At 44.8% G+C, this 19,344-nt stretch overlaps 1 protein-coding gene across 1 annotated transcript in view; it reads right to left on the bottom strand.

Annotated features, from left to right (window-relative positions):
* Positions 1 to 4,879: 4,879 nt before the first annotated feature.
* The window catches only part of GNA13 (G protein subunit alpha 13), a 29,262-nt gene continuing 14,797 nt past the window's right edge, over positions 4,880 to 19,344 (bottom strand). The window contains 2 exon segments of the mRNA XM_029960101.1: positions 4,880 to 9,634; positions 14,047 to 14,097. Coding sequence (XP_029815961.1) covers positions 9,062 to 9,634; positions 14,047 to 14,097 — 624 coding nt within the window. The 3' untranslated portion in view covers positions 4,880 to 9,061.

Here is a 19,344-nt window from a genome sequence, read left to right as displayed (position 1 = left end):
GCTGCAAGCAAATGATACGGGGTAGGGAGACGTGGAGTGGAAAGCCTGGCTCCAGCAGAACGGCTGGCTGGCTGCCAGATCCTTTCATATTCCACTCCTGCTCCTGTGGAGAGGGGAAAACAACACTTTACCTTGCTAGCCTTTTAGAGAGGAGCTGCTTCTGGCAATTAATTTGAATATTAAATGTCTGAATGTCCTCCATGTATTAAACCTACCAGTTCAGGCAAATGGGGTTGCCTTTCTAAAGGGAGAAATCATGGAATGGCCTGGGTTGGAAGGGACCTAAAAGATCACCTCATTCCACCCCCTGCCATGGGCAGGGACACCTTCCACTGTCCTGGGTTGCTCCAAGCCCTGTCCAACCTGGCCTTGGACACTTCCAGGGATGGGGCAGTCACAGCTCCTCTGGGCAACCTGTGCCAGGGCCTCCCCACCCTCACAGGGAAGAATTTCTTCCTAATATCTAATCTAATCTTGCTCTCTGTCCATTTAGAGCCATTCCCCCTTGTCCTGTCACTCCAGGCCCTTGGAAATAGTCTCTCCATCTTTCTTTTGGGCCACAATTAGGTCCTTGGAGTGGTGTCACTCAGCTGAGCAAGGGAACAGCCACGGACTCGCTGCTGACGTTTGCATGTGTAAAAATGTCCCTTTCCCCCAGAGGCATCCCCAGACAACAGCAGAGATGACTCTGCACTGCTTTATTGCAGTGCAATGAAAGCCACCATTTCACTGGAAACGAGAGGAGGATTTAGAATTTGCCACAAAAAAAGTGGCAAACAAAAAAGTGTTCAGTGATATTTCACCTTGAGTATTAGAGGTGAGAGAAGGAGCAGCAGAAAGGTTTCCTGCTGTGGGCAGAGATGCAATGTCATCAGCAGGGAGGGACATTGGGAACAGAGAGGGAAGGAGAGCTGGAGTGGCCTCAGCTGCAGAGTCATGTCAGGCTGGTGTCCCTTTCCCAGGCAGCTTGTGGAGCACAGCAGAGGATAAAATGAGAACCATCCCCTTTTCCCCTCAAGTTTTGTAAGTGGGGATGGGAGAGGGGGAAGCAGAGTCATCTGCAGGAATAAAAGAGGAAGTTTTCCCCTTAATTGTAGACAATTTTCAGCAAATGCCAGACATGATGTAAGAAGGCTGATGCTGCTGAAGCCTTGCTCAACTTGCCTGCCTGCAAATCCTGATGTTAGTAACTCTTGGAAAATGCTCATTTCACTGAAGTTCTTTTGTTAGCTTCCCTCTTCTTCAGGGAAAATGAAAGCTACAGCAGGAAAGGGTCATCAATTCACAGCTACTATTGGATCAATGTAAGAGAATCCAGCTCATACAGAAAAAGTGCAAAATACTGTGCCTAGGCAACCCCAGAAGGACCTGTATTGTTTATAGATACTGCCTTTTCTTCCAATAAAAGCTGAAAACAACAAACAAGTCCCAGGCACGGACTGGGGGTGCACAGAGGGCTCAGACTTGAACCTGATGTGGGTGCTGGTGATCCCACCTCCCGTGGCACTGCCAGAACAGCCCAATGCAGGGAGTGCTGGAGGTGAGTTGCTCACTGGAGGTGAACTATTCGTGGCTGGTGTCGTCCCACAAACATCATTTGCATGGTATGTGGTCAACTTGGAAACAGTCACTCACTCCCTAACCAGCACAAAGGCCGTCTGGGGGAGTGGGAATGTTAAAATAGATGTCCTCCTTCTCTTTTTCCATTACTGCTTCCCCTTTGGATCTGATAAAGGGCTGTCTCTCTTCTACATCAGAGAAGTTGACTGTCTTCCAGGCTGCAGATGGCTCAGAGAGGACAGAACAGCACCTGCAGCCTGGCTGAGAGCCACCCAAGGTTGGCCTGGTGCTGCATTGGAGAGAGAATCACAGAATCCCAGAATATGCTGGGCTGGGAGGGACCCACCAGGATCCTCAAATCCAACCCTCAGCCCTGCCCAGGACCATCCCCAAGAGTCACACCCTGTGCCCCAGAGGATCATCCAAACCCTCCTGGAGCTCTGGCAGCCTTGGGGCTGCGCCCACTGCCCTGGGGAGCCTGGTCAGTGCCCAACCACCCTCTGGGGGAAGAATCTTTTTCTAATATCCAACCCAAACCTGCCCCTGACCCAACTTCAGGCCATTCCCTCGAGTATCAGGCAGGGATTTGGGCTCTACCTGTCCATGAGGAGAATCCTGGGCAGGGAGTCAGCATCTTTTATACGGGCAAGATCCACTATATTGAATGTTGGAATAGGGAGTGGGAAAAACTCACTTTGGATACCGCTGGATGCATGGGGTCTTGTGCTTCCTCCTGCTCTGCAAGTACTAAATTAATAAAAACCAGTCTGCACTGATCAGCATCATCTTACTGGGTCACCATGTTTCCAACCATCCAGGCAGAGAAATGGGATTTATTCACTCACTGGTTCTGCTGACAAACACGTTCCTGCCTTACCCTGCAGCGCCTCGGAGCCCTCACTGCCCCGGGAACAGCAAACACGATCTGCTGCTCACAGCCAGCGCCTGGGAGGACTCAGCCTTTAAATATTAACCTCCTCATGGAGCTGGAAGCACTGCAGCAGAGCTCTGCTGGCAGCAGCCTGCCCCAAATCCAGGTTTGTCAGATCCAGTGCTCAGCAATTAATCAAACCCTTGGCTCCCTGTGTGGAGCTGAGCAGGGGCAGCAGCTCGGCCGCACGCAGGGGCAGGGACTGCGTCTCCCCCTCGCTGCACATCTCTCTTGAGATGTTCTGATTCCTTATCCTCAGTTCATCTGCAGCCTGTTCACTGAACTGGGCTAAGGACTGGCTCCGTGTTTCACACCCAGGAGCAGGGATCACTCCGAAGTTGCACTCTTAGGAGTGATAGTGAGGAAGAATCCCAGAGCCCAGAAAGCTGCTGCTGGTGGAAGCTGCACTCCAGCAGGAACCGATGTCTTGCCCCTCACGTGCATAAAAAACCAAGGGAAGAAAGCAGAGGAAGGAAATCCAGTAGCATCTGAAGTTAGGCACAAATAAAACACTATTGCAAACCTTGTAGGACTTGGAATATCTGGATCCTTATCAATTCAGTAATTCCCATTTCACGCACAGCGAAAACATCTCGGCTTCTGTGGAAAACACAACCAGTCAGTGGATTAGGAACCAGAAGAACCTCAGTGCCATCACCTTTTTTGTTTCAGAGGGAAAACCCAGCAGGGTCTGGGCCAGTGCAGATTCCTGTCCCATTTCCAGCTGGATTCCCCTGGGGCTGTGCTTGCCTGGTAGCTGCTCCTCAGCACTTCACCCTCAGCTGCTGCACAGCTCAGTGGTAGCTCCTCTCAGAACAGGACCAGGGGACCAGGGTTGGCTCCAGAACCAGCTCCTGCTGCTGACAGGGCAGCCAGGGACAATTTGGGTACAGCCCCACTCCAGTTTTGCTCCCTCCTGTCAGTTGTTGTGTAATCACCAAGTTACTTTAACAGGAAGGAAGAGGCCTGAACACCCAACCTACGTTCAGTACGTGCAGCGAGGTGTTTTGGTAAATCAAAGGAGCTGTGAACGTGAAGAAACTCCACTTGCTCACACAAATCCCAGAACACATTCCTTCCCACTTCAGCTCTTCCCACCACTTCAGCCCCTGGCACATCAGTGTGTTGAGGTTATCGGAGCCTGTGAGGGCTCCAGCTGCTGGATGGTCCAACACCACTAACCCATTCCTAAGGAGAGCTTTCATAGGATCATCACAGAATCATGGAATGGCCTGGGTTGGAAGGGACCCTAAAGCTCATCCAGTTCCAACCCCCTCTTACAGGCAGGGACACCTTCCACTAGACCAGGTTGCTCAGAGCTTTAGTCAACAAGAACTTAACTAGAAACCCACGTGAAAGTGATGCAATTACATTTGTAATACTGGGATTAAAAAACCAACTAACACGACCTGTTGAGTTCTAGATGGGTTTAGTTTTACTCCTCAGGTGGCTGGTGGCAGCTCAGGAAATAGGATGCATAAAAAAAGAAATCTGAAGAGATTGGATTTCAAAGTCAGAGCAACATCACAAACAGTGCTCAGATGATGTGACTGTTCCAGCACGAAAAAGTGGTCAAGAGATGAAGCGATGATTCCTCAGAAACAGCTTCCCTAGGACAGGCAGGACCCGGAATCCAAACTGCACCATGGAGCTGGTTTAAGTTCCAGGGCGTTTGGCAGGGGTTTAACTCACTTCAGTCCACTGCACTCTGCATCCAGGTTCCGACCCGCCCACAGCAACATTCACACTGCTGAGAATTCCTACAGCTCCTGTATCCCCATCAGCAAGATAAATGCTAACACTGAGCACCAACTGCATAAACAAGGATGACTTGGGCTGAGTATTTCTGGGGATTTAGTGTCCACAGCACGCTGGCCAAATCCGAAGGCTGTTGTGGAAAATGAGGCATCTCAGGCCTATAAAAACTGACAAAGGAGAAATCAATGTTTTGCTGCAAAATACTGCTTCGTATTGCAGCCAGTGACCCGTTTGTCCAGGAGGCAGAGGCTGGCTTAGTCAGAGGACAGCTTAAAAAAACCCCAGTAAAATCAACTCTGCAATACTGAAATCCATAATTCATAGAGACTTGTCGCAGAGCACACCCGAGTGCCATCAATATTTTAAATACTGAGCACCAAACGGGCTGTCAAATGCAAGTCAGCATTTTCCTGGTGCCTCCCTGGCACGGAGAGAGTCATCAGGCCCAGCAGAACCTGGAGGAGCCCTTTTAGCAGGGAGTTTGCTTGACTCTCTTACATATTTTATCTGAAAGACAAGATGTGGCAGGAGCAAACCAGCTGGCCTTTGCCAACCCCCAAAAAGAGTCTGTTGGCTGCCTCCACTCATTATTAATTTGAAAAGATGATTTCATCACATCAACGTGAGGCTGTATATGTTTATTCATCGTCAGTAATTTTTGTACACAAGGCAAATATTAATAGCTGAAAGGCAACACTTTTGGAGAGTATGTACAGAGCAATGTACAAGCAAGTGTAAGGTTTTAAACTGTGAATCAATTTAACCATTTTATAAAAAGGAAGTGATGCTTTTTCTTCTAAGACCTCCCTTAGAAATAATTTATTGCCAATCTTAAACTAAAGCAAGGAGAAAAAAAAAAAATTTACAATAAAAAGTAGTCCCTGGAAAGTTTATAAAAAGTTAAACAACATATAAAATTGTAAGCCACAAACATTTATACAAAGCTAATACAAATCTTGGTTTCGTTAAAGATCTATGAGGTTGTTACAAAATATATTTTTACATAAAGGCTTCACGTAAGGTAAGCTCTCACTGCTACTGAAAGCGCAGGAAAGCAGTTTTAAATAGTCTGCAATTCAACTTATTTTCAAGTACAACGCAAAGAAATTGCAAAATGGCACTGTATTGCAATGCTGTGAAATTAAAAACTATGTTAATGGTACCATCAGAGAGACAAGACCTGTAAAGTGAAGTGGTGAACAACTGGGCACGGCGCGAGACTTCGGATGGGGCTGGGACAGGAGTGGTGGTGGGAGATGGACCTTCTGCAAGAGGAATAACCGGGGGGGAAGTTCTGCTGCCCACAGACACCCTGGACACACACCAGGAATCCTGTCCCCAGCCCAGGGTCAGGAAGCTTGGAACACCCACCCAACCTGATCAACCTGCTGATGGGTAAAATGTAAAGCTACTCGGAGATGAGCCCAATGAACAGCCTTTGAGATCAACCTGACTTCTTTCTAAGAGCAGTTATTCCAGAAGAAAGCTGAAGTTTCACACAAACTGATGGCTTACACTCCCACATACAATACATTAAAAAATGTGACATTTTATCAAGCCCTGATGAACAGCCACAGTTTTTAGGTATCAATCATCTCATTTAACACCCTGCAGGAGGGAACAGTCGCTGAAACACCAATTTCACCTTCAAGTACAGGGAGGTTGTACAAGGTAGTGGTTCATCTCCACAGGGTCAGTGATCTATTGAACAGAGCTCACTCCAGCAGAGAACTAAGAAATTTAGGGAAACCTGATTTTCTGGAAAACTTGATTTTCTACCTGCTTTCCCACCTTCACCAGAAATGCATCCCAACCTTGTACCACAGACTGGTTTCCATGAGGAAGCTTCACTCTCACTAGACAACTGTCACTTGTTTGGTTCCTTGTACCAAAATTATGTCCTGCAATAAAGAAATGATATTTAGAAATAAATCTAAAGGGCAATACAACCGTCCACGCTGTGCTCCATTCAGGGAGCTGATGAAGAGTGAGTCTGAAGGTGGCCAAGGGCGATGATTTGGGGGTTTTGGCCATATTTTAACACAGGAACCATGTAAACAGGTACATCCAGGTGTGTTGTCTCACCCCCCTCTCAAGAACAGGGAGTGGAAAACCCAAGTGATCTGACTCAGTTATTTAATTAAATCAATTCATTTCTGCCTGAGATTCATATAGTGCTTATCTGCCAGGGCCTATAAGTGACCCAGCACTGGGGTCCCCCCTGGCTCTCTTACAGGTCCTGGGGTTCACAGGGACAGTGATCTGAGAGGATTAAAACCAAGGATTTTTGGGGTGGTTCAGAGGAGAAGCTGCTGAATTTGATCCCCACTTTGGCCAAGGTCAGAAGTGCCCAGTGCCTTGGTGATCCTGGCTGCATCCTTAGACTGACATCAGTTTGAAACATCTTCAGTAAATTAACAGGTCCCTTGACACAAAATTCATCATTATTTTACATAAATTTGTTTAAATAAATCCCTGGTAATCGTCCTATCATCCACTACCAGTTTTTAGTCTTTTCTGCAATCATCTGGTCTGACATCCTCCAAAGCACATTCGGCAGACCTCTCCAAATTAACTGTTTTATTCAGAGATAAGTCTCTTTTTTGAAAAGAAACTTGTTCAGACAACCGTCAGCAAAGGAAAAAAACCAACCCAACTCCTTATCTTGTTGACAGGGTGGGGCATGGATTTGTTCAGGTTCTGCTTTCCAGCACTGGACTTTGGAGGCCACCAGAGGTTTGTGTCTGCTCATGGAGCACTTAAAGCCCAACCAAATCAACCATTATCCTTCTCCAAAGGATGGCCAGTCCTTGAAAGAGCCTCACTGTCTTTCCTGAGGTCTCTAGTTCATCCTCCTTCTTGAAATGCTCACATATGAACTCACCAAATCAGAAATAATCCATGTCCAGTATAGAAGCAAAATCTACATTAAATATCCCCATCTAAAATTCTATTCATCCTCCCGACATCAGTGCTGCATCCAGACTTTAGGATTATTTTTAGATTCTGCACTGTGACTTCTCCCAAGTTCTTTCCTCCCAAGATAGTGCCTGATGACCAGAATCACAGACTAACCTATGGCTACTCACTGGATGATATAAAAAAATAGAGGTCTTTCAAAGCACCTAGCTAAATAAAAATACACTATTCCCCCTCTGCTGCCAGGAGAGCGAGGTACAGAGATGTTAATACAACTTACAGTCACAGTAAGTAAAGGCTAAGTTCAGGAGACAGGCAGCTTTCCTATGTCCTGGCAGGGACACCGTGTCCCACCGCTCGCCACGCGCACGGGATGTGAATGAGAATTCACTGAGGGATTGGCCACCATCATGATCCACAGGAATTGGTTCCACGGGGCAAAGGGGCAGCTGAGCTGCCCCCACAACACTACAGCCTGGGGGAAACGTGGCAGCTGCACTAACTTCTGAAACACAACAGCTCACTGTCGTTTTGCAGTGTGCCACAGGGTATGGAGCACTGCTTTATTTTCATTGGGTTTTATTATTATTATTATTATTATTATTTCTTTTCATTACATGGCAACACTAACAACCACATCCTCCTCCCCTAAAATAAAAAAAATAAACAGAACTGCAATGGAACTTTGGGTAAAACGGTCACAAGCAGCACTCTGGGAGATGCTGTGCGACATATTTGGCTCAAGTACACTTAGGATTGCTTAGACCCCACTGGAAAGTCTCAGAAAGAACCTCATCAGCTGAAGCACGTTCTGCTGGGACACATTTTTTTGTTTGTTTGTTTGTTTGTTTTTTTCCAGAAAAAAACATTCATCCCCACGGTGTCAGCTACACAAGGCCTCTGCTGGGAACTCATAAGGCCACTGAAAATACCAGAGGAGGACAGAACACAAGGAGGCACTTAGGTTTGCGAGTACTTCTCTCCATCACCAGGCGTTACTGACTCCGAGGAGGCAGCTTGGAAGGAGCTGGGAATTAAAACAAACCAGTGCTAAGTTAAAGCGCTTCGAGAACGGGTCACCTACGTGGAACATGTTACCCACACGGAACATCTGCTTAGTGAAGACATGAAACACAAGCTGAGCTTGCTCCCCCTTCCCACATCAGAATGTCCAGAGGACCAGACCAGAGTGCTCTGTGCTTTGCCATGGCTCCGAGACGTACGGACAACGCCGGAGCGAATCCGTGTACTGTGCCAACCACTAATCCCTCATCCCTGGACTCAGCACTTCCTGCCAGACATGTCTGAAGCTCCCAATTCTAAGCACTTTTAAAGCATCTCCTATTCAAAGCCAAGGCTAAGGTTTGTACTTGAACAGGAAGTACGTTACGCCCAGGGATCCGCGCTTCAAACAGATGATTCCAGCAAGGGACTGATGGGATTTCTAACCAAAAGTAGACCTGAGAAATCATAAGTCAGCTATGGTATCACAGTCTTTGTAATGAAGTTAGATGTGAAAAGTTTCTCCCCCCCACCCCTAAATTACTGCCACAGTCTAATAATTGCAACAATTTCATGGAAGTCTGGACTTGGAATTCTGAATTTTCTAGGATGATATACATGTTTGTAAAAGGTCAAATTTACCACTTTACAGGTAACTTAGACATAGATCTGCTATAAAATTACAACTTGAGTCATCTTGAAGCTACACTGGAAGAGATTTAAGCCTGAATTTCTGCAGAAGTTGGCAATAATGTGTTCAGCAGCAGCTTTTAGCCACATATCAAGAAGTCTGACAGGATCTGGATTTCTCTACTCCTGCTGTAAACTTCTAGTTAAAAAAAAAACAAACAACACACGAGAGTTACTGAAACAAGAATGTCTTTCTGCACATCACTGTAACATGAGCTGCTTGAGGTTGTCGTGCAGGATGGTATCCTTGACATCACGGAAAACTAGCCGGATGTTCTCTGTGTTAATAGCAGTGGTGAAGTGGTGGTACAGGGGCTTCTGCTGCTGGTCCCGGCGTTTCGTGCGAAAACAATCCACCAGGAATTTTTGGACATCTGTTAAGCAGTGGGGATCCCCTTCGAACTCTGGGAAATAGTCTTTGATGCTCACTTTCTGTACTTTTTCCTCAAGCAAGTCCGTCTTGTTTAGGAAGAGGATGATTGAGACGTTGCTGAAAACCCGGTTATTGACTATTGTTTCAAAAATGTTCAGGGACTCGGTGAGGCGGTTTGTTTGCCGGTCCTCCATGAGCACCTGGTCGAATTCGCTGGAGGAGACGAGGAAGAGGATGGACGTGACGCTGTCGAAGCACTCGAACCACCGCTTCCGCTCCGACCGCTGCCCGCCCACATCGACCATTTTGAAAGGGACATTTTTGATTTCGAAGTCGTACTCGTGGATCCCTTTGGTGGGTCTTCGTGCCAGCAGGATGTCTTGCTGTGAGGGAAGGTAATCCTAAAGAAAAAAAAACAGTAAAGGAGAGTTTGCAGATTATAGGCTACAATCACGGGCACGGTGGAGCTGCAACGGAGAGAGCAGGTGGCAGAGGAACAACACGAGGTTTTCAATAATCAGACCTGTATTTACATGCTAACACTGGAGCTTTTGGGAAAGATCTGGAGTCCAGAACAGGAAACACATCAATATTACATCAAAGTATGTACCCCAGAGAAATGAAGCTCTCCATGACAAAGATCCATGAATAACCTGGGAGGTGAACCAGCAATTCCTCATGCCCGTTTCCCTTGTTCTGGATTACTCTGTGCTTTATTCATCCTCTCCTCACAAAGCTGGGGAACATGCTGGCTGCCAACACTGCAATGCAGCAAATGAGTTCTAAAACAGGTTTCCCAAATCAATAACCAGGGTATATCCTGTTCCAACTGTGGGCTCTCTGTTCCTCCCAGGCTCTCCTGCATATTGCACGACTGCTTCCAGTGCAAAAGAGCTGCTCACTAAGTGATTTTAAGGCAACCAATTATGCCTGAAAAGCAAAACTTAAGCAGCTTATTGTGTTTGTGCCATGGATCTTTTGCATCCAGCTGTCTCGGTCCAAAAAGTCACTCTATTAGCTGTGTGCCACACCAGTGAGCTCACACTGCCCGGCTTTGTCCAAACTTTACTGGGCCATGAGCAGAACAGGAGAAGAACCAGGCAGCTGGGGACAGCAGCCTCTTCCCAGAGCACAGCCTGGAGGGCACACAGCTGCACCCTGAACTTCTCCAGCCCACCTTTCCCCAGAATTCAAGAGGCAGGAAAAGTGCTTTTTTACTATTTTTTGACTGTTATATGAACATCACCAATGGATGCAGATGCTCCAGGATGATGAACTCTTATTAGTCAGCTTTTGACAGCATGAAATTCAAGACTTGGACTGGGGATTTCTTCATTCCTAGAATTACACTTTTGCATCTGCTCCAAGTCCTTCTGCTATCTGCAAGGAGCATCTCTCCCAGACAGCTGGCTGTGCTGGAGCTTAAAGCCTTGTTGTTCACTTGTTGTGGAAACTGTTCCTCACATTTTTCCAGCATTTCTCACAACTTCAGAGAGCGCTGTTTAGGTTTTGGAATTTCAGTCTCCTCTTAGTGAATGATCTATGATATTCCTTTGACAGTGCCAGTTCCCAGACTTGGAGCTTTTATAAAGATGTGTGAGACCATGGTCCAGAAAGTCTGATTCAAGCAGTCGGCTGGGCGGGGGAACAAACACAACCCCATGGCCATTTCAATACTTGTATCCCAAGTTTAAGGCAAGTTCAAGCCACAAAAATAAAATCTAAAAATCATGGAGTGCAACATTACAAAAATTCAAAGATCACTTTGCTTTACCATGTAGGCTCCAAAGTGAAACCAGGGAGAGATGGTTTTGTCTGAGCTCTGGGTTCTTTATCCAGCTGCCCATGACTAAGGAGCTGATTTTTATCGTGGCACAAATTACAAAGCAGCTCTGAAGCACAGGATCCCCACCCTGGGCCTTTGCTGCAGCACTGCTGCACATCAAACCCCACACCACCTAAACCTGCAGGAGAGCTCAACAGCTAAAGCAGGATCGAGTTCTCTCCAAACTGAGCAGCAGAGGTGCTGCCACTCCCTTGTCTGAGTAAATGAAGAACTTTAAAGGGTGGTAAGACTTTTCTTTTTATTAAATTTATCTTGGGTCTTTCCTACCAAAATTGTAGAGGGGAAAACAATCAGACGAATAGAGCAGTAACTGTATCAAATGTCACTGGGCACATGTGTGAAGGGATTTTGAGCAAAGCTGACTGTCAACATGTAGGCAAGAGGTTCAATTCTTATTTCAACTTTCAAATGGGGATATGAATTCTTTTGTTGTTCAGGAAGTTAGTCTCAAGTTCTCAGAACAAAAACAGAAAGTCTTAGGAAAGCTCAGGAGTGACTGAAATTATTAAATCATGTAAATAAATAAAAGCAATTAATATAATAGGCAAAGCCATATGTACCTTCAATACTGAAATAAGAGCACAAAGCAAACTCTCCTGGGAGTTGACCTGTAATGTTTATTCAGTAAAGCTTTCAAGAACAAGGAGCTTATCCCTGGAATTCCTGACAAATTCCCTCTCAAGTACTATTACTCATAGAAAACTCCTACCACACTTGGAACCACAAAGAGAATCCTTTCAAGTGCTTTCAAGTTCTGCACGCACAGAAGACACACCACGGTCTTAAAGGTCCCTTCCAACCCAAACCATTCCCTGACTCTCTGTTTTATCCTGGATATTGGCTACTCTGAGGCAACAGACAGCAAAGGAGTGCTCTGCAAGACAAGTGTGGGTATCCAGCCATCATCTGGCTCCAGGAAACCAAACAGAACAACTCCTAAGAAACCTCCCAGTATTTTAGTTATCTTTTTGAAGGATGGTTATGTTTTTCTCCCTCTCCAGATCCTTGGGATACTGGCAGTTTGCCACTTGCTGGCCCTTTTCTCAGTGTTGATCCCATTCTCCACATCTGAAGGCTGCAGCATTAAGTGAATATTTTCCTTGGATGGCAGTGACTATTATTTTCCAAGTTCTTTCAATGTTTTGCCATTGTCAATCAGTGTTTTTCCTGCAAGCATCCCCATATAGACATTGATTTGGAACATGTGCCTCCTTCCTGAATTATCTCCTTCCCCAAATCCACTGCAGTCTGTTTCTTCTAAAGGAGTCCTTTTGGGTATCACATCACAGTTTGCCTAGTTAAAATTACAATTTAAGGCATGACTAAGATCCAATCACAACATGGAAAGCAACATCTCTCTGTGAGATATTTTGAATACATATAGTCTGCACTGGCAGTTGAAACAACAACAAACAGTTGCAAGGAATCCAAGAGATCCCACACACGTATGCCTGTCAGATACTCTTTTTTTTTTCTGCTGATTGATTAAATCTGAACATTAAGTTCTTTTCCCTCAGTGCTGTTATCAGCTCCTTTTTGGCAACAGGCACACGAATGGCAGATCTGTGTGTTTATAAGCAATTTAGTTGCAGGTCAGCCCAGTTGCATCAGATAAGAACAGTAAAATACTTACATTAATACAGCTTGGGGAAATATTCATTAGATAAATCTTGCATATAGATAAGAATAAACCAGAAGAACCTATCAAATCTTTTACTCAGGAACAAAACTTAGTGCTTTTTTCCTCAGAGACTTAACATTTTCTACAACAGAAGATCCTGATGAGTCTCTCTGATTCTCAACATCACTTGGTCTAACCTGAAGCTGGAAAAGCTGAAATTCAGAGTTCACAGCATTCCCACAGCAACATCACACTATAGTAAGTGTGTGTATATAAAAACATTAAAAAAACTCAACTAGTGACTAAGTTTTACACTTTAAACAAAGAATGGACCAAAGTTTCTAAATAAAGAACTTTGAAATGAAGCTGCAAAACTCTTTATCCAACTGTGCTGGGGAAGAAAACCAAACCATTCGAAACTCAAGTGGCACTGGATTCAAAGACCACCAGAAATCCACCACTGGCAGAGAGTTTAGCAGTTCATTAAAGCAAGTGCAGTTCTCCTCCTGAGTGCAGGTCTTACAACTCCAGACCATAAATCCTAATTCAGAGAGCAAGTGCTGGAGTTCCCAAGCCAGAGGTCTGGGAAGTGCCTGCGTTCCGCACCGGTGCTCCGGTCAGAACAGTGACAGTTCAAAGCAGAGAAACAGCCTGGGTTAAAATCAAATTTTTATCTGTTAAAGGCAAAAAGAAAAATGAAATTAAGCATGATGTAACAGGGCTCAATTGAAGTGGTTTGGATTCCTTCAGTTGTTAGCCATCAGCTGGAAAGGACCAGGGAGAAACTGCCTCCCCACAGAGTTCAAGCACCATCCCATTTTAAAGGCAGTTTTTCCACATGCCATTCCTGCAATACACAACCCAGACTATCAGCAAACAACTTCATTATTCAAGCAATAACTAACAGTTCTATAAAAAAAGTATTCTACAGAAATTTCACTTTTTCCTCAGAGAATAGATTTTATTCTTTAGTGAATAAATACTACTGACCTGTGATTTAACTCAAGTGTTCCTAAATGGATATGTAAACCCAAACCCAGTCATTTTTGGGTATCATTTAGTGCTGAGGGGCTACTTTAACAGTCTTCTGACTGGACAATCATTTGTAACTTGTTTTTCGCTCAATTTTGACAGAACTTTTATTTCCAGAAAGTCTCCTGGCTCTTGCACTGCCTTGTGTTTTTGACATGTCAGTGATGAACTGCTGAGATAATGCAACAGTCAAAGTTAACTAAAGATAAAGTTATTAGAGTAGACACTGATTACATTTCATCTACTTAAAACCCAGAGATCACAAAGACAACTTAAAACTCAAGACTGGAAAGAAAAATAAAAAAAGAACTTACTTGTTCTCCAAGTTTATCCAAGTTGTCCAAGAAATACTTTACAGATTCCCCCTAAAAACAAATCAAACAGTTATTTAAATAAGCGACGTATTTGATCCCAGTAGTTTACATTCTGAAGTCCAGATAATTTACCAAAATCTACATTTAAGTGTTGTAAGCTTTAATCACTGTCATTTTTAAAAGCAGCTAAACTAAGAACACAACTGATGATTTATTATTAGGCCAGTTAATATTTAAGCTTAAAAGCATAAGAAGGCACATTTATAATAGTTACATTCTTTCCAAGTTTAGACTTGATAAATAAATCCAAGTATTATCCACAGGGAGCATCAATGAAGCAGCCACACCTTCCTTATGAAAAGAAACATTCCATCCCTCTAAGGCTTTGCAGAGTGTGCACACACAGACATTCAGGTATGGGGATTAATCACTGGAGAAAGTTAATTTATAACTGCAGTGCCACACGATCCATTCCCACAGGTACTTCCCCGGAGCACAGGGAATGACGAGCACAACAGAGGATGAGAAACCACAACACACGGAGCCTTTAACTCAGGTTTCCCATCAGACACCAAGCTGGACCAGAATTCCTTCCTCTGGGAGGAACGAGCAGAGCTCCAGGGTGCTGTGCTGCATGGGATCACATCTGCTGTACAGGTATTCCAGGTTATTTTCTGGATCCAAGCCAGCACTGTCCTGGCAAACAGTAACTGCAGTTTGTAATCCCTCCACTAATGCGGAACTAAAGAGTTTTCCATGGTGAGCCTGAACTACAATCAACCCTGCAGGACTCTGTCAGGATGCTGGGATTAGAGAGGAATTCTTGCATGGATACTGCTGCACCTGAATTCAACTGCAGCAGGTAATGTACTGAGGGAATTCCTTGCAGAGGAAAGCAGCACCTTTTTAGGGTTCTCAGCATCCTCACAGAAGCACAAACTGCTTCCTTTTGAAAGCTCCTGATGACCAGCTGTAACTTATTTACTTTACAGTAAGTGCAGAAAAGAAACCACCTGTGTTTTCACTCTGCAGATGGAAGAGCAAGAATTCTGAGTGAGTTTGCTTGATGAGAAATTCAAGCAGCATCCGAAACCAGGGTGATACATCTATCTAATCCAGACAAGTGAATTAGGACAGGAGTTACACCCTGATAACGACTTCCCCTCACTTCAATCTGAACTCTGAAAACTTATCTGGAATGAATATCAAACCTCACTATTAAATTGTGCCACCTAAGCATCTACCCTACCTAACTAGGGGAGGGTAAATAACAGGCCAAAAAGGGTTCTGGCAGACACATAAGCAAGGGGTTTTTGCAAGTTTTCCAGGTACTAAAATAAGTTACATAACACAAGTAGATACCACACCTTGAAGTGTGCAATTTGAACATCAACTCTTAATGAGGCAAGACTGGGGCTCTGGTTGAAACATGCCTTGTGCTCGACACACCTGCAGGGAAAGAGTCCAACACACCTCTACTACCTTCCCTTCCCTTCTGTTTGGCTCAGCTGTCCCAGTTTTCTCTGGGATGACAAACTGCAGCAATAACACTAACCAGTTTAGTGGTACTCAGCAACTACTGCTTGCCATGACAGCAGTATTGTACAACTACATCTTTTTCAGCACCCATTCTAGCCTCAATCCTGTAAGGAAAGTGTACAGGGAAGAGCATTCCTATTTCACAGAAAATAAACAACCCTGATGCACAAATCCATCAAGCTTCCCAAGCAGGAGTAACAGGATCAGAATTCAGGCCTTCCAAGTGCTAAAACCACTGTCTGTAGATGAGTATTAAGGCAAAATAAAATTTAAGGTCAGATTTAATTTCTTTTTTAGGTGCCAGTAGGAGCTGGCAACCTGCTCTTCCCCACAGGGCTACATACAAATCGGCCAGATTCCAGACTCATTAAGTGGAGGTATTTATTCTAGAATACCTGGGCCTCAGAGGCTCTAAGTATTTGTGTGTGTGTAGGCAAACATGTATTTTCATCTCAGATAGCTCTTTTTTATACTACTTACAGCAATGTCTACTCCCTAAAGAACCATTAACTCCACAGCACTGGAAGACATAAGTCACTACCCTTCCTTTAAGTCTCAGGGCTCACTGCTACTGCAACAGATTGAGCAGTTGGGACAGACAAACTACAGCCTGGAAAGGTCAGAAAACACCCCCCAGAAGCAGCTTCCTAAAAGAGGGGATTTCCTGAAATCACAAATGCAAAATACAGGGGCCTGCAGCAACAGCAGCGCTCCAGAGCCACGTGACACAGCAAAGTCACTGCCGGGAGGAACGGCAAGAAACCGGCTCTGCTTCCCGGGCTGTCACCGACCAGAGCCAACAGCAGACAAGCATCAGGGTGGCCATGCTGAAACTCAAGAGACTGAACTCTAAAATCAACCAGTTACAAGGATAACACAGCTAATACAGCAATGACATACCAGCTTCCTGCCTGCACATCATCAGCTCAACCACTGGGCTCCCACCTCATGAAAATCTATTCGGACAACAAACCCAACACACCAAGTGCCATCAACACGACTCAACTCTGCATCCAAGGACAACAGCTGTTCAATCATTGGATGTTACCAATTTGCACAGCATCCAGAACCTTGAACAGCTTCAAACTCCTCTGTTCTTCCACCCACCCTTCCACACCACAGCTACAAGGCAGGGCCCTGACTAGTGGGGATTTTCTGTCTGCCCTGGCCACGTTGGTAGCAGCAGGGTGAGCTCTGCTAACTACAGACACCACTGAGCAGCAAACCACCTCAGTGAACAGATCCTTATCAGAATGCACTACCACAGAACCAAAGAGTTTTGACCCATTTAAACAAGCTTCAAAAAGGCAGCATCACAAAGTAGCCAAGCAAGACTTCAGTCCCTTTCCAAAGGGTGAACCTATGTATTTTGTGCAAAAATTAAGAGAAAACACTGGAAAACCCACAACACAACAACCAAGGGAAGTCTTAATGCCACCAATTTTTAAAAATTGGTAAGAAAATGATCCAGTCACATCCCTGTAAAACAGATCCAAAAACTACTTGGTAGATACAGAACTACATCTCTCTCAGTAAATTCATGACAGTGAGTGTATTTAAATGTCCGTATTCAACAGACACTTGTCACACCTAAAATTTCCCCTTAGACAAACTGTAAACTCTCTGGTTTACCCAAGATGAGTAGAAAAAAGAGTCTGGGTTTCCCCCCTCTGCCCCACTAACTCCAGTGTGGCTCACCACGTCCAGCCCTGCCACGTGGCTGCCCCTCAGTCAACCTGTGGCTGTCACGCCACAAAGGAGCCACACCGAGGACAAAATCTGCACAGAACTGAGAAACTGCAGGATCTGCCCCCAAGGAAAAACTGCAGCTCTCCATCACATTCCTGTTGTCTTCACACCCACGTTCTGTGAGCACATAGGACGGAAATTTAAAGATTAGCTAAAAATATATAGTGATGTCCCCAGGACAGGAAGGACCTTGACCTGTTGGAGCGAGTCCAGAGGAGGCCACCAAGATGATCAGAGGGATGGAGCACCTCTGCTGTGAGGAAAGGCTGAGGGAATTGGGAATGTTCAGACTGGAAAAGAGAAGGCTTTGGGATGATCTAACTGTGGCCTTCCAGTACCTGAAGGAGCTGACATGAAAGATGGAGAGAACTATCTACAAAGAGCCTGGAGTGACAGGACAGGAGGGAATGGCTTCCTGCTGACAGAGTAGGTTTAGATTGGATATTAGGAAAAAATTCTTGCCTATGAGGGTGGTGAGGCCCTGACAGGAAACTGTGGCTGCTCCATCCCTGAAAGCATTTAAGGGCAGGTTGGACAGGGCTTGGAGCAACCTGGTCTTATGGAAAGTGTCCCTCCAAACCCTTCTGTGATTCAATGTGATAGTCTTTAACTAGTCACAGCTGAACTTCTTTTTTTAAATGCAGGTGAACCCTTTAAAGTAATTTTTACAGTTGGGCAGTTCTGAACTGCAAACCTCTGTGGCTTGGCTGAAGGTGAGCAGCGACCTGTGACACTGCAGACACCAACCATCCCACAGCACCTGACTCGTGCCCTGCCCTGCACTTAAAGCACAGCCCAAAGATGCCAATACGAGTGGCAAAACCAAACACAGGCTTGAGCACATGAATACTGATGTACTGCAATAAAGCAAACTTCTTGAATACCCCCCAACACAACAGAATGAACCACCTACACATCAGCTCCGAAGACCTTCCGGTGTTACGTGAGAGTGCTTTGGCTGTTTTAAACATTATTGTATCACATTGGGATATCAGATCTTAAGCAGTCCCTCTGACCGCTTGTAGCAGATGCCCTTTTTTGTTCAGATGGAATATACACATCTCAGCTGCAGCCCTTCAGCCTCCTCCTGATTCAGAAATGCATGTAAACCACAGGAAGTTGACTGTTAAATAGCTTTATTCATAACTGTCAAGTATTCCATTTTCAGAAAGGTTTGAGTCAAACCAGCCTCTGTGCCTCCCGGAGCCTTGTGATCCTCACTGAGAGAGCCAAGGCAGTTCATCATGAACGTGATTTACAAGAAAACACACCTAAATCATGCTCCTATCAGGGTGATGTTACCACAACAGCTTCCCTTACAATGCTGCAACTACTGTAACTACTTGCCAGTGCCTGTACAAGGAAATACCTCCAGTTTTACAACTCACTCTCTCTCCAAAGACATGGTTACAGCACAGCTGGTGATTTACCTGCTGGTAAAACCAGAGCAGGTATCTTTTATAGCTGATACATGGCACAAAGATCACTGTCTAGTCAGTGCGTCAAGCGAAGTAACCACAGAAATATTTTTTGGGGAGGGGCAAAAAAAAAAAAAGACTACATGAAATACACACCAGATGAACACATCTTTTAAACCCAGGAAGTGGCACCAATTTATTTGGTTTCCATGAAAACAATGTCAGCAATCTAAATACGATTTGCTGAAACCTTAGCACAGCCAAATGGTTTTTTAGGTCTTCGAGGGGAACAGGGACACTGCATTTTTTCCAAGAGCAATCGTTTAAAAAAGAAAGAGGAAAAAAAGCACCAAATAAAGATTAAGTCATCACAAGGTTTAAAGAAAGAAACACAATTTATCAAGCCATCTACGTCTGGCTGCAAGTTCAGTGGAACATACTGAACTGACAAGGCTTATTAAGTGTCTGAGATAATAAATCAGGTATTTTAAGAAAACAGGAGATATAACTTAGTAACTCTAGATTAGAGCTGTAAGAGCCACCAAACATTTTCTCTTCCTGACCTTACTTGAATTTCTTAGAAAAGAGAAAC

The sequence above is a fragment of the Manacus vitellinus genome, unplaced genomic scaffold (genome assembly GCF_001715985.3).
Source record: "Manacus vitellinus isolate BGI_N305 unplaced genomic scaffold, ASM171598v3 scaffold_24_pilon, whole genome shotgun sequence".
Taxonomy (NCBI): Eukaryota; Metazoa; Chordata; class Aves; order Passeriformes; family Pipridae; genus Manacus; species Manacus vitellinus.
The sequence above is the reverse complement of the archived record's forward strand: the minus strand, read 5'-3'. Positions and strand labels throughout refer to the sequence as shown.